This window comes from Trichosurus vulpecula, chromosome 5 (genome assembly GCF_011100635.1).
Source record: "Trichosurus vulpecula isolate mTriVul1 chromosome 5, mTriVul1.pri, whole genome shotgun sequence".
Taxonomy (NCBI): Eukaryota; Metazoa; Chordata; class Mammalia; order Diprotodontia; family Phalangeridae; genus Trichosurus; species Trichosurus vulpecula.
The window spans coordinates 23,360,609-23,372,651 of NC_050577.1; the positions used below are offsets into that span (position 1 = coordinate 23,360,609).

At 43.4% G+C, this 12,043-nt stretch overlaps 1 protein-coding gene across 1 annotated transcript in view; it reads right to left on the minus strand.

Moving 5' to 3' along the window:
- CMTM7 (CKLF like MARVEL transmembrane domain containing 7) overlaps positions 1–12,043 on the minus strand; it is a 58,459-nt gene extending 46,416 nt beyond the window's left edge. Inside the window, exon 1 of the mRNA XM_036760981.1 lies at positions 11,813–12,043. Within this exon, the coding sequence (XP_036616876.1) occupies positions 11,813–12,007 (195 nt within the window). The 5' untranslated portion in view covers positions 12,008–12,043. The remainder of the gene's footprint in view (positions 1–11,812) is intronic.

The following is a 12,043-nucleotide window of genomic DNA, read 5'->3' on the forward strand; positions in this document are numbered from 1 at the left end:
ATAATTGATGATATGTGTAATAAATATAATGATAGATTAGGTCTTTCAGAATTGCCTCTTCTAGCTTGTAAGTCAGAAGCTCACAATGCAGCTTGAAATTATCAAACCTTGACAATGCTCACAATCACTGCCTTCTTGTGCCTGCATACCTTATGTGAAGAAAATTAAAGACTGTAGAATTTGTTCCCATTGCACAACTCTGGTTCTATGGCACGGGGGTGGCCACAACCCCCCAAATTTGAAATAATCAAAGAATTGTTGTATTATTGTGGGAAGCTACTCAAGCCCTGGGAAAGGATTGTTTGTAATTCAGCTTCCCCTGTCCCTTTCTTTCTTTCTTTTTTTGCAGGGGGGAAGTCAGGGCTATTGGGGTTAAGTGACTTGCCCAAGGTCACACAGCTAGTTAATGTGTCAAGTGTCTGAGGCCGAATTTGAACTCAGGTACTCCTGACTCCAGGGTGGTGCTCTTCTCACTGTGCCACCTAGCTGTCCCTCCCTGTTCCTTTCCACTTGTGATGCATGTACAAACTCCTCTCTCTTCACCGCAGCAAGGTGGAATTCTGATTCGAATTCCTGATTTGCAAATCTGTTCCTCAGAATGAAACTAATTAATTAAACAGCTACCTGATTAGTGGCACTCCTATTTCTGGCCTGCTGTTTTGTCATTTTCAGGTTAGAGACTGGCTCAGTAAAATCCTGTTAACATTATCCTACTAGGATAATTGTGGTTAATTAAACTTAGTGCAAAATACATTTGATTTTTTGGCAGTAAGGAAACATGCTTGGAAACTACATAGATCAGAAAACCTGAGTTAAAAACTGGTCTCAGAAATGTATTAACTGTGTTATCTTCAGTTTACCTTCAGTTCCCTCAAATGTAAAACAGATTAATGATGGCACCTGCCTCCCAGGGTTGTTGTGAGGATCACGTGATATAATTGTGAAGTGCTTAACACTGTACCTGGCAGGCACATAGTAAAGCACTAAAATACGAATGTTAACTACTATTATTATTATTTCTAATTGAATATAATGACTCCATACTGTACTCCTCTATATTGGGTTTTAGATGTGATTAGTATACGATGCCCAAAGTGATCAGATGAAATGATCTTCTGTGTAAGATAATTTGGAAATGCATTCTACTGAATTAATGTCATCTGACTGGTAATGGGTTTTGTTTCATGTTTTAAATACATGATATTTTGTATGTTGCCATTGTGTTTCTAAAATATTTCTTATATTGTGAAATTTGGGAAACCATTGTATTAGAAATGCTGTTAGAAAAGAAACTTTTTTCCTGGATGCTGTTAGATTATGAATTGAGCTGTTAAAAGTATGTGGTCAAAATGTTTGAAAACTGTTAAATATTTAATTGGATATATTTTGCTTTTAAAATGGATAATACTAATAACTTACTGTTGGGAAAAAAGGAGCAAAGGTTATTGTCTTAAGTTATCTTTATCTGTGAAGTTCCTTGGGACCTTCTACTTGGATGAGGTTATAAGATCTCATCAGCCCTATAGACCACATGTAAAATTTCAATTACCGAAGTTACATCTTTGAGCCAGCTTGGTAACAACAGACCTTATAGTCAAAGACTTCATTTTACTTTGGATTAACAGGCAGTACAAGATTTGAGACTTGGTGTCTGGGGTTTGTCATTAACTATCATGTACTCTCTCTCTCTCTTTCTCTCTCTCTCTCTCTCTCTCTCTGTATGTGTGTGTGTGTGTGTGTATAACTCCAGAATTTAGTTATTCTTATATTATAAATGAAGGGTAAATGAGATGTCTGTATGTGTGCTCATTGTTAACTGTTCTTGCAATGCGAGGGGGAAAATGGTAATACCCTGGGCTCAAGCTATGATTAATATAAATTTGCTGTTTGAATCAAACTCTTGTGGAACTGTAGTTTGAGATTATTCTGAGTTTGATTTCAGGTATGACTGCCTGAATTGCTCTTAAGCCAATAATCCACCTTCATGGGGAATACAATGAGCTGCCCAAAGGCAGTTTGGCCTGAAAAGTGCTGCAGGTGGATGTCTCTCCCTGGGAAAAGTTGAGGGGATGATCTTGCATAGACAAAGGTAGGAGCAGCTTGACTCAATTTCCTATTGTTATTTCCTTTCTGAACAGTAAATTTTCCTGCCTGGTTAATTCTGAGCCTGGCTGTGCTCAGGCTCCTTGTGAATAAAGTGGAATTTGGGGATGGGGACACAATTAGCTATAAAGTATTACTCTTGCCGGGAATCGAACAGAGCTAAGGGAAATTTTCCCCCTATTATAGCTTATGTCAGGTTAATCTGTGCCCTTGAAGGGACAGTCTTGATATTATCATAACCATGTCTCTTTTTTCCCCCTTTCATTGCGAATTTCTATTGTCAGAGCAGGTGAACAGTGACATTTTTGTCATAATACAAGATCAATTAATTATCACATCAAAACTAAAACATCTGAGTTACTATTATAGGATGCAAGCATGAAAGATCTTCCTGCTTTAATCGGAATTTGTGGTCAACTCCATATCCCTATCCTTAAAAGAGAGATAGGATAAAGATGTAAAAGTGTTTAAAAACTTGTTGGAGTAGGAAACTTTGAGAAAGCAACAAGATTGAGCTGTTTTTAATCTAAGGACTAGTATATATATAAACAAATAGCTTTCAAAATGTTTAAAATGGGACATATTAGTTTTGAGTATATTTAGATATAAGCTCTCAAAATATTTGGATTAAGGCTTCACACGTAAAATTTCATTAACAATTGTGACAAATCTTAAAATCATGTCTTTCTCTTCCTATGTTGAAGTATCTGCTTGATAACATTAAGAGACAGAAGTGCTCATTTTCCAAGTCAGGACCTAGTGGATCCCTTTCAAGAATAAGATTAGATTCATAAGGTCTGCACAGGGTTTTACTACATGAACTAATTACTGAAAGGACAATCTGATTAGCTTTTGTCACAGTTTACTAAATTATGCAAAGTCTTATCACCAGCAGGACTTAGTAGCTATCTGGAGAATCTCAGCAAGTGACCTGGAACCTGGAGATGGTTGAGGAAATGCCTCCACAGTCTGCCCTGATCCATATGCAGCTGTTTGAGAGATGAACAGGAAGTGCTTGCCAGATCCCTGAGGATTATGGATGCTGCAAAAGGACTTGATACCCCTAAAACTACTGCTGTGTTGGGTTTCTTTATTCGCCTATTATAACTTCACTTATTGTTAGTCACATGCATGTTATGGACCTGTTACCTAGTCTGTAAACTGCTTATGTTTCTGCTTGGATGAATGGCTCTGTAGGAACCAAGGCCCTTGTACCACATGTCTGCCAGTCATGGTTTGCCCACAGTATTTAAGCAGAGGCCCTTCATGTGGTCTCTAGCTGCCTTTCTTATCGAGTCTGCCTCTTCATGGAAGGAAACTATAATGATAAAATGAAAGTGGAAGCTCTACCATTTAAATAACTGCAAAGTGACTATATTGAACTGCCAGAATCTATGAGCTGTATACATATTTTGCTATGTAGAGACAAACTGAGTCACTGGGTAGAAGCCTTTCCAGAGACACATGGCACAACAGCACAGCAATACCCCTACATGAAGTCTGCTGTGACTGACCTCAGCCCAGCAGAGGAAACAACTCCTGATTGACCTTGGGAACCAGTTCAGCTGAGAATAGACCTTAACACCAGTTGAGGGTTTTTGGTCACTGTTTATTTGACCCTGATAATTAGGACCTAATCCCTTACATGTTCTCTATCATGTACTTGTTTGCACTCTATACCTTGGTCTATACCCTGTTGGGGATATAGGAGAGCCCAACGCTTACGTGTGCCTGATCCAACATGCTAGTCATGCTTTTAACTGGACCCACTGATGGATATGTGCACACACCCATTTGTCCCTAGGGAAAGAAATGGCCCTGGTGGGTATAGGGGCAGACATTCAGGACTTGTGTGATTATTCTTTTGTAATCAATGAGGTTAACTTAATTACTGCACCAGATTGTACTGTCACAGGCTGGAAGAATGAGTCTTCCCACTCATTCACTTTTAATTGGGAAAAGATCACTAACTGTTCAGGATTCTTGCCTCCATTAGCCTTACAACATGGTGTCAAGCCACCAGTTCCGGGTTAAGAGAAAAACGGGACGTAAGGTCAGACAATGGGGTGACTGATGTGATGTTATTAAACCCTACCCCCGAGACAGACTGTGACTATTTGGGAAGGAAAGAGCCTTTCGAGGATTGTGCTTAAGCCAGGGGGCCAGGCACATACCAGAGGGTTCTTTTTTAGGATAGCCCCACAAGGGTTTTCTTCCCTGTGTAACAAAAAGGCATATTACTGGCTCCCCTCAAACTGGACAGTCAAATGTGGCTTAGGCCCAGTGCTTTTTGCTCTCCAGCCCACACCCACCCAGCCTCCTGGCACTCACTTGTGAAGTAAGCATACAGCCATCCAAGTTTCTGCTACGCTTGACCTTTAGTGAGTGAAACTGAACTGCCCATCTATGGGATCAGATGCAGTCTGGTGCTCCTGAATAAAATGAACACATTCTTCTAGGTATTTGTCAATGAAACCATAGGTCCAGACCTGAATCCTGAAGTCCATGCTCTTAGGGCTGTAGTCATACAAAATAGGTTAGCTCTGGACTTTCTCCTGGCAGAGAGGGGAGGAGTATGTGTTCTTGTAGGTCAGGACTACAGGACTATGGGGACTGTGTGCCGTTAGTGCTTACAATGCCTCCTCCCTTGGTGCAAGTAATGATTCCCAAGCCAATTCCCAAATCATGAGCTGCAGAGATTAGGACGATCAAGTTGAGGACATAGGAGTGATATAAGCCTTATTCTGGGGCTGCATCCAAAGCATGGTTAGCACCAAATGGGGGATTATTGTGTTGCATTTCGTTACTACTGCCAAGCTAATTCAAGTGAATTCACCATCTCTCATCCCCTTTTTGCTAGTTGTACCTGCCAGTACTCTCATAAGGGGTGACCAAAGTATGTGCCAATCCAAAGCTGAAGTATGTGCCAGCTGGAGTGTAGGAAAGGTCAGCCATTCACGATTTGATCTCCTTTTTAGAAATCTGTATCTAGCTGGATTGTAAACTCGTCTCCAAGGTAACACTAGCTCATCCCCTTTTAGAAATGTGCATCTATCAGGACTGTCTTCTCTCATTGTGAAATTAGTCTTTAAAAACAGTGCTTGGTTTGAACTTGATGCCAGGATGCATTCAATGCTTTTTTGCCTTAGATGCTACAATAAACTCCTTTCAATATTCTCTTCCTGGGTTTGCTTCATTATTAAGGGCAAGGCCCAAACAAAGATTTTCTTTTAACAGGAGATATGCCAATCAATCTATCAATAAACATTTATTAAGTGTCTGCTTTGTGCCAAGAACTGTGTGCTAAGTTCTAGGGATACAAAAAGGGGCAAAAGACAGTCCCTGCCCTCAAGGAGCTTACAGTTTAACAGAGGAGACAATATACAAACAAATATATCCAAAGCAAAGGACTATAATTCAGAGGAATTGGGAAAGGCTTCCTGTACAAAATGGGATTTTAGCTGGGACTTGAAGGAAGCCAGGAAGTGGATAGGAGGAGGGAGGGCCTTCCATACATGGGGGCTCCCCTTCATACATTCTCCATTCAGCCAAACTTGGCTGACTTGACAATTTATCTCCCATCACCTTATCTTTGCACAGGCTATGACCCTTGCCTGGAAGGCTCTCCCTCTTCACCTTTACCTTGTCGAATCCTGGATCCCTTCAAGGCTCAGTTCAAACATCACATCGTACAAGAGTCCTTTCCAGTTGAGAGGTCTCCCTTGTACCCTGGAAAAATTACTTTGTATTTTGCCCCAGTGAAGTAAGCTCCTTGAGAGCAGGGACTATTTGTGTTTGTATCCCTAGTGACTAGCACATTTAATAAATATCCTTTAACTTGGATTGTTTCTATTCTCTCCCCTCCACAAATCATATTATATTTATCTGTTGAAATGTTGTATCCTCCAGTAGACCAGAAGCTTCTTGATGGCAGAGTGTTGTGTCTAGAGACAGAGTGGCCTTAGAGTGGAGGTAGTGCTAGACTTGAAAGTCACCAGCTGTGTGACTTTAGGAAAGCCATTAACCTCTTGAAACCTCAACTTCTTCACTTGTAAAATGAGGCAGTTGGACTGGATGACGTCTAATGTTCCTTCCTGTTCCAAATCTACGGTCCTATAATTTCTGCATTCACGGTCTCACTGACTTGCACAGAGTGGAGTCTTAATAAAGCCAACTAGAAAGGGAAAATTGTGCAGCTGTCCTCAGAAATACAAGAGCCATGAAGGTACCCTGGGCTATTCATATTCAAAGCAGGTTAATATTTTGTCACCGGAGAGGGCCTGAGGATCAACTCTGCTAATAGTGCCTCTGGGGTAGAGAGTGGTCTTTATCATGCTCAGTGTGGTTTCTGCCAGAAGTACTTGGCAAGGGAGGGGGGCAAACCCAGGATCTAGAAACCAGAGCTGTCTGGAGTCCAAGTGGGGTGAGCCCAGCTGCTGGATGAGAGTCAGAGTTGCATAGGGCCTGAGGGAAGGTTGCCAGAGAGTGAATGATGAGACAGCAAAGTCACTGAGCCAAAAGCCAAAATGGGGTGGGGTGGGGGAGGAGAAAGAGAGAGAGAGAGAGAGAGAGAGAGAGAGAGAGAGAGAGAGAGAGAGAGAGAGAAAGAAAGAGAGAGAGAGAGAGAGAGCGTGTGCTGGCACTTGTCGGGCAGTAGGTCAAATAGAGCCTCCATCTCTCAGCACTGAGCCAGGACAAGCCTAGCAGATGGCAGAGAGAAGGGAAACAGATGGAAAGAAAGTTGGTAGGTGCCTGGGAAGATCTATTACTGAGAGGTTGGGGGTGGGTGAGGAGGAACTCTAGGAGATTAGTTTAGATGAACACACTGACCCACAAAGAGAAGCCTCATCAGGGATAGGAAGTCTGGTGGCTGCATCCTGGGAAATTGACAAAGGCTCATGTTCTCTGGCTCAGATAAGAGGAGATCCACTCTAGTGGCCTCCTAGCAGGAAGACTTTACTTCCCTCTTTTAGAAAAGCTCATGCAGGAAATTAACTTCTTACATTGGGTCAGTGCCCGATTGGAGTGGGGGTGGGTGTCACAGAAAGGAAAGAGCAGCCAGAAGGGTGGATCAGCTGCTACTGGCATTTGCAAATGGATTTCAGTTTCATGGGTTTAGAGCAAGGGGGAATCTCAGAGGTCCAATAGTCCAACCCCTTTATTTTACATATGAAGAAATTGGGGCATAGGGAGGGTTACTTACAAGTCTTGACAACAAAGAGATGAATGAACGGGGAGAAGAGGTTATTTAGCTCTCACTTTGTGCCAGGTTGGGGGGCATGAAGACAAGAGAGAGGAATCCTCTTCCCTCAAAGAGTTTCCATTCTGATAGGTAGGGAGAGTTGAATATATAGTACAGTGTTATCTATTGCTCAATGCCAAATTTTAGAGCTGGAAAAACCCAAAGTGATCGCCTAACCCGACCCTCTAACATTCTCTTATGATGCTTTGAAAAGTTTTGTTTTTTTTTTTTCTAAAATGTTGTTGGATGAGCATTTATTGATCCATCTTCAAGTGTGTCTTAGTTGCTTACTATTAAGCACCTACTATATGCCAAACACTCTGTTATGGGCTGGGGATAAGAAAGATAAAAACATATGTTCCTTGCCCTCAAGGAGCTCACATTCTATTGGATTTAAGTTTGGGTTTGGCAGACTTTGCAAAAAGGGAAGCATTTGGACACCATTTTGTTACACTGGTAAATGCATTAAATGAGGGAGGAGGGATAGGAGAGAGAATTCATAGGGAGTTATCAATCTTGGGGCTTCCCCATGACTACAGGAGCACTAGTTGTCTTAAGGGCAGCTTTTTCAGCCTTCTCTGACACTGTGAGAATTACAATGATATCGTTGGCTTGCTTCCTAATCCTCATCACCATATCCCCTTTCCCATTGGCATGCCTCTGAAAAGTCTGTCCTCCCTGTCTGGAATGCACTGCCTCCTCAGATCCATAGGACTCTTAGCTCCTTTCTAGGTTCAGGTGAAGTAATACATCCTACAGGAAGTCTATCCTGATCCTTCCAGTTGCTAGCACCTTTCCCAGAAATTACTTGATATATTTCATATTTAATTTTCTGCGTACATATTGTTGCCTACCTTGTCCCCTTTGAGGGAGTCTTATTTTTGTCTTTGTATCCCAGTGCCTAGCACATAGTAGGAACATCACAGGTGTTTAATAAAAGTTTGTTGCATGAATAGTAATAGCTCCTATTTGTGAATTGCTTTAATGGCAGAAGACCTGGCCCCCAGCAGATTTGGTTTGAAGATCCCAGCTAATTATTGGGGTGGTGGCAGTGAAATGGCCCCAAGTGGATTGTGTGAACTCTGCCATTGCTGAGGGTTTCAGGGGAGCCATTCTTCTCTCTTTCCCCCAAACCTTCTTGCCAGAGTTCTGAGCAATCAATCAGCATTTATTAAGCACTTACAGACTTAGTCTGTGCCAAGTACTATTTGAGGTGGAGGGATACAAATGCGAAGAATAGAACAATCACTACTGCAGAGCAACAAAGTTGACCCAGTTATTACAATGCCTTGGCTAACCAGTCCCTAAATCACTAAAAACTTGACTGCCAAAATCCTTGATATTCACTTAAGTTGGGGAACGTCATTCACAGCCCAGACCTGCAGCTATGGGGAATCCTATGGATCTACTTATGGGAATCCTATGGCTTTCTGAAGGAGGAAACCCAGAGGAGAAAATCCCAAGTGAAAGCTACTCCTTAAGTCTTAGAAAGTTCTATTCTATGTCTTCTAAGCAACGAGGCCTTTCTTTGCCACCTGCAAACAGTCATAGAGAGCAATTAAGCATGAGATAGTCTGGATGGGGGGGGGAAGGGAGGATGGAGCATTTTCTACCAGCTCAATCAATCTCCATGCCATTCCATCCTTTAGAGCTCCTTTGAGGAATGGTGCTTGGTTGATTCACTGAGGCCATTGTTATCAGGGAGGTGGGGGAAGGTGCTTCTCCATGACCCACTAATTCATCTCAAAGTCTAAAGTTATAGAGTCCTTACCAAGAAAGACATATCCATCCCCATCCCCCAATGTTTTGAACATAAATTTAGGGCTGGAAAGGATCTTAGAGTATAACTGATACAAACTCTTCACTTCACAGATGGGGAAACCTGAGACCCAGAGAGTCATCATTCACCCCAGGTCATTTCCGGTGCTCTTTCCCTTGTACCAGCTACCTCTGTGTTCAATACCAGTTTCTGAAAAAAGGTTCTAAAGAAAGCTATTCTGCTTTGTATATGTCTCCTTCTACTTGGGTTATCTTCAAGACTAAGGAATATTTTTTATGTATTTTTTTAAACTTTTGACATTGTAGTTGTAGACATAATTTCTAGTTAGCTTTCTTTAAAAAAATTAAAAGAATTTTATTGATTTTAATTGATTTTTCTTTTGTTTTTGTCCTCAATTCCAGAACCTACCTTCCCCCCTTCCCTGATGAGGGAGCCATCCTCTTATAACAAGAAATAAAAAAGAGAAGAAAAGAACCCAGTTCGTCAAAAGTGATGATCACCTGAGCGTCTGACAGTATTTGGGACAGGGACATCTGGTTTCACTCTCCATAATCCCTTTAAGATATTCTGACTCAAATGTCGCTTTAGCACTTTTAGCACATCGAGGGCCTCAGAGTGACTGTGCAATAAACAGATGGCTGGCTACCTCTACTCCAATGCTTGATTCTTAGTCACAACCTGACCAAAACTATTCCGTCTCTGCCTCTCACTACCTCCAATCCATTCACCTCCCATCGTACTCAGTCATTTGTTACCACCATTCCAATGGCAAAAAAAAGGTCAAGGTCACTTTCAAAAGGCAACACTGGACCATCGTCTCGAAAGAGAAGTGTCCTTGGAAGTTTTTATTTAAACCTGGAAAGTGAGCTCAAGTAGATGGACCTGAAGAAGAGGAGGAAAAAAAAAAGAGATAGCAGAGGAACCAGACAGAAAGGGGAGGTTTGGAAAGGCCAGGTATGAGAGTAACAGGGGATAAATATTCAATCAACAACTAACCAGCATTTATTAAGCACCTACTACATGTCAAGCACTGTGCTGGTACTGGGGATACAAAGACGAAAAAAATAAAACAGTCCTTCCTCTCACTGAGTTTGCATTTGATCAGGAGAGACAGTTTGTATGAGAGATGGCCTCTAAAGGACAATTCACGCTTGCTAAACAAGTATATCTAAAGAAGACAAGAGAATGCTTGTTGAGTTAATTTTGAATAAATAATAATACTAAAAACTCACATTTATGTTGCTAGCTGTGTGATCAAGGCAACTTACTTAGCCAATGGCTCCAAGCCTCCATTTCCTCAGAAAAAATGGGCATAATTCTTTCAGCTCAAAAGCTATGAAATTTGCACTACTGGACCTTGAAAAGTTGTGCTGAGTAGGTAAGCGCTAAAAATGTAGGCTATTACACCTTCCAGGAAGGCTGCTAGGTGCTTCAGTGGACAGAGCACTGGGCCTAGAGTCAGGAAGACCTGAGTTCAAATCCAGCCTCAGACACTTAACATGTGACCCTGGGCAAGTCACTTAACCCTGTTTGCCTCAGTTTCCTCATCTGTAAAATAAGCTGGAGAAGGAAATGGCAAACCACTCCAATATCTTTGCCGAGAAACCCCAAATGATCATGGAGTCATAGAGACTGAAACGACTGAACAACACCCTTTGGGAGTTGCGGCCTCTCTGTACCTAACTCAGCTTTCCCGATTCCGTCCTTTTTGGTTTTAACAGCAGATTGGTGGTGTTAACATTGATTCTGAAACTTGAAATGTCTCACACTTTCACAATTGCCTGGTTCTAATCAGGATCCCACACTTCTGTAAACACCTCTACAAGGTGCTCTGTCTTGCTTTTATGCTCTTCGAAAACCTAGCACAGTTCTTGGCTCCCAGGGCCAAAAAGAGGCACCCATTCAACTCTCCCCGGACCTAGGCATTTGCTGAAGGCACACCAGGAGTGGAGGCCTCAAGAATCAGAATCCCACAAAGCAGCTCCCTGAGGGAAAGCTGAGGCTTGTGGCCCTCCAAGGCAGCAGATTTTTATTTTTATTTTTTTTTACCAAGACCGAATGACTGAGAAACTTCTGCAAAGCTTCCCCAGGAGAGGAAACAGTACGAAAACGTAGTAGATTCGTGTTTGGAAGGAATGGGGTAGACATCTGAGAGGATGGACAGGCCCTCTCCCTTCGAGTCTCTCCAGGTAATATACTGCTTTCCTCCAGAGAAAGTGGAGACGCCATAACTCACACCGGGAGGAAATGGAGGTGGAGGGGAGAGTTTGGGTTGTCAACCCCCAGGCTGGCTGGTGAGCTGAGCAGGCTGGGGGAAGAGGTTGGGAGGAGTGGGCGGCTACACCAAAGATTCCAGGTGACGACAAAAGAGTGAAGGCTGGGAAGGAGAAAGGGGTTGGGACGGGGAAAGAGAGAGGGAGATCGGAGCGTGAAGAAGACCCGCGGAGAAAGTTGCAGGGTTGTGGGCGAAGAGGAATCCGTGCGCAGAGGAGCCCCGTTTCTCCCTCGCTGGGTCAGTGTGCCAACGCAGCAGGGATGGGGATGCTCCAAGGTGCTCCAGGAGTGGGTCCCCGGCACGCCGGGAGGAGGGAGAAGCCCCAATGGTCTCTGCCCCCTCTCACCTCACTCAGGGTGCTTCCCACACCCCTTGTGCCCTCCCCCACCCCTTTTGCCCGTCCCCTTCTTACCATCTGCGCCACCTTGAGCAAGGCGGGGTAGGTGGTGGGGTAACCGCGGGCCAGCAGCCCCTCCGAGGGGCCCGGGACTGGGGCCGGGCCCGGGGGCGGCGCGCCCATTCCGACGATGCCACTGCTGCTGCACGTGGTGCGAATGACCCCCGGGCCGTGAGACATGGCGCCGGGTCTGTGGGTCCGTGGGTCCATCTGCCAGGCGCGGCTGCAGCCCCGGCCCCCGCCTGC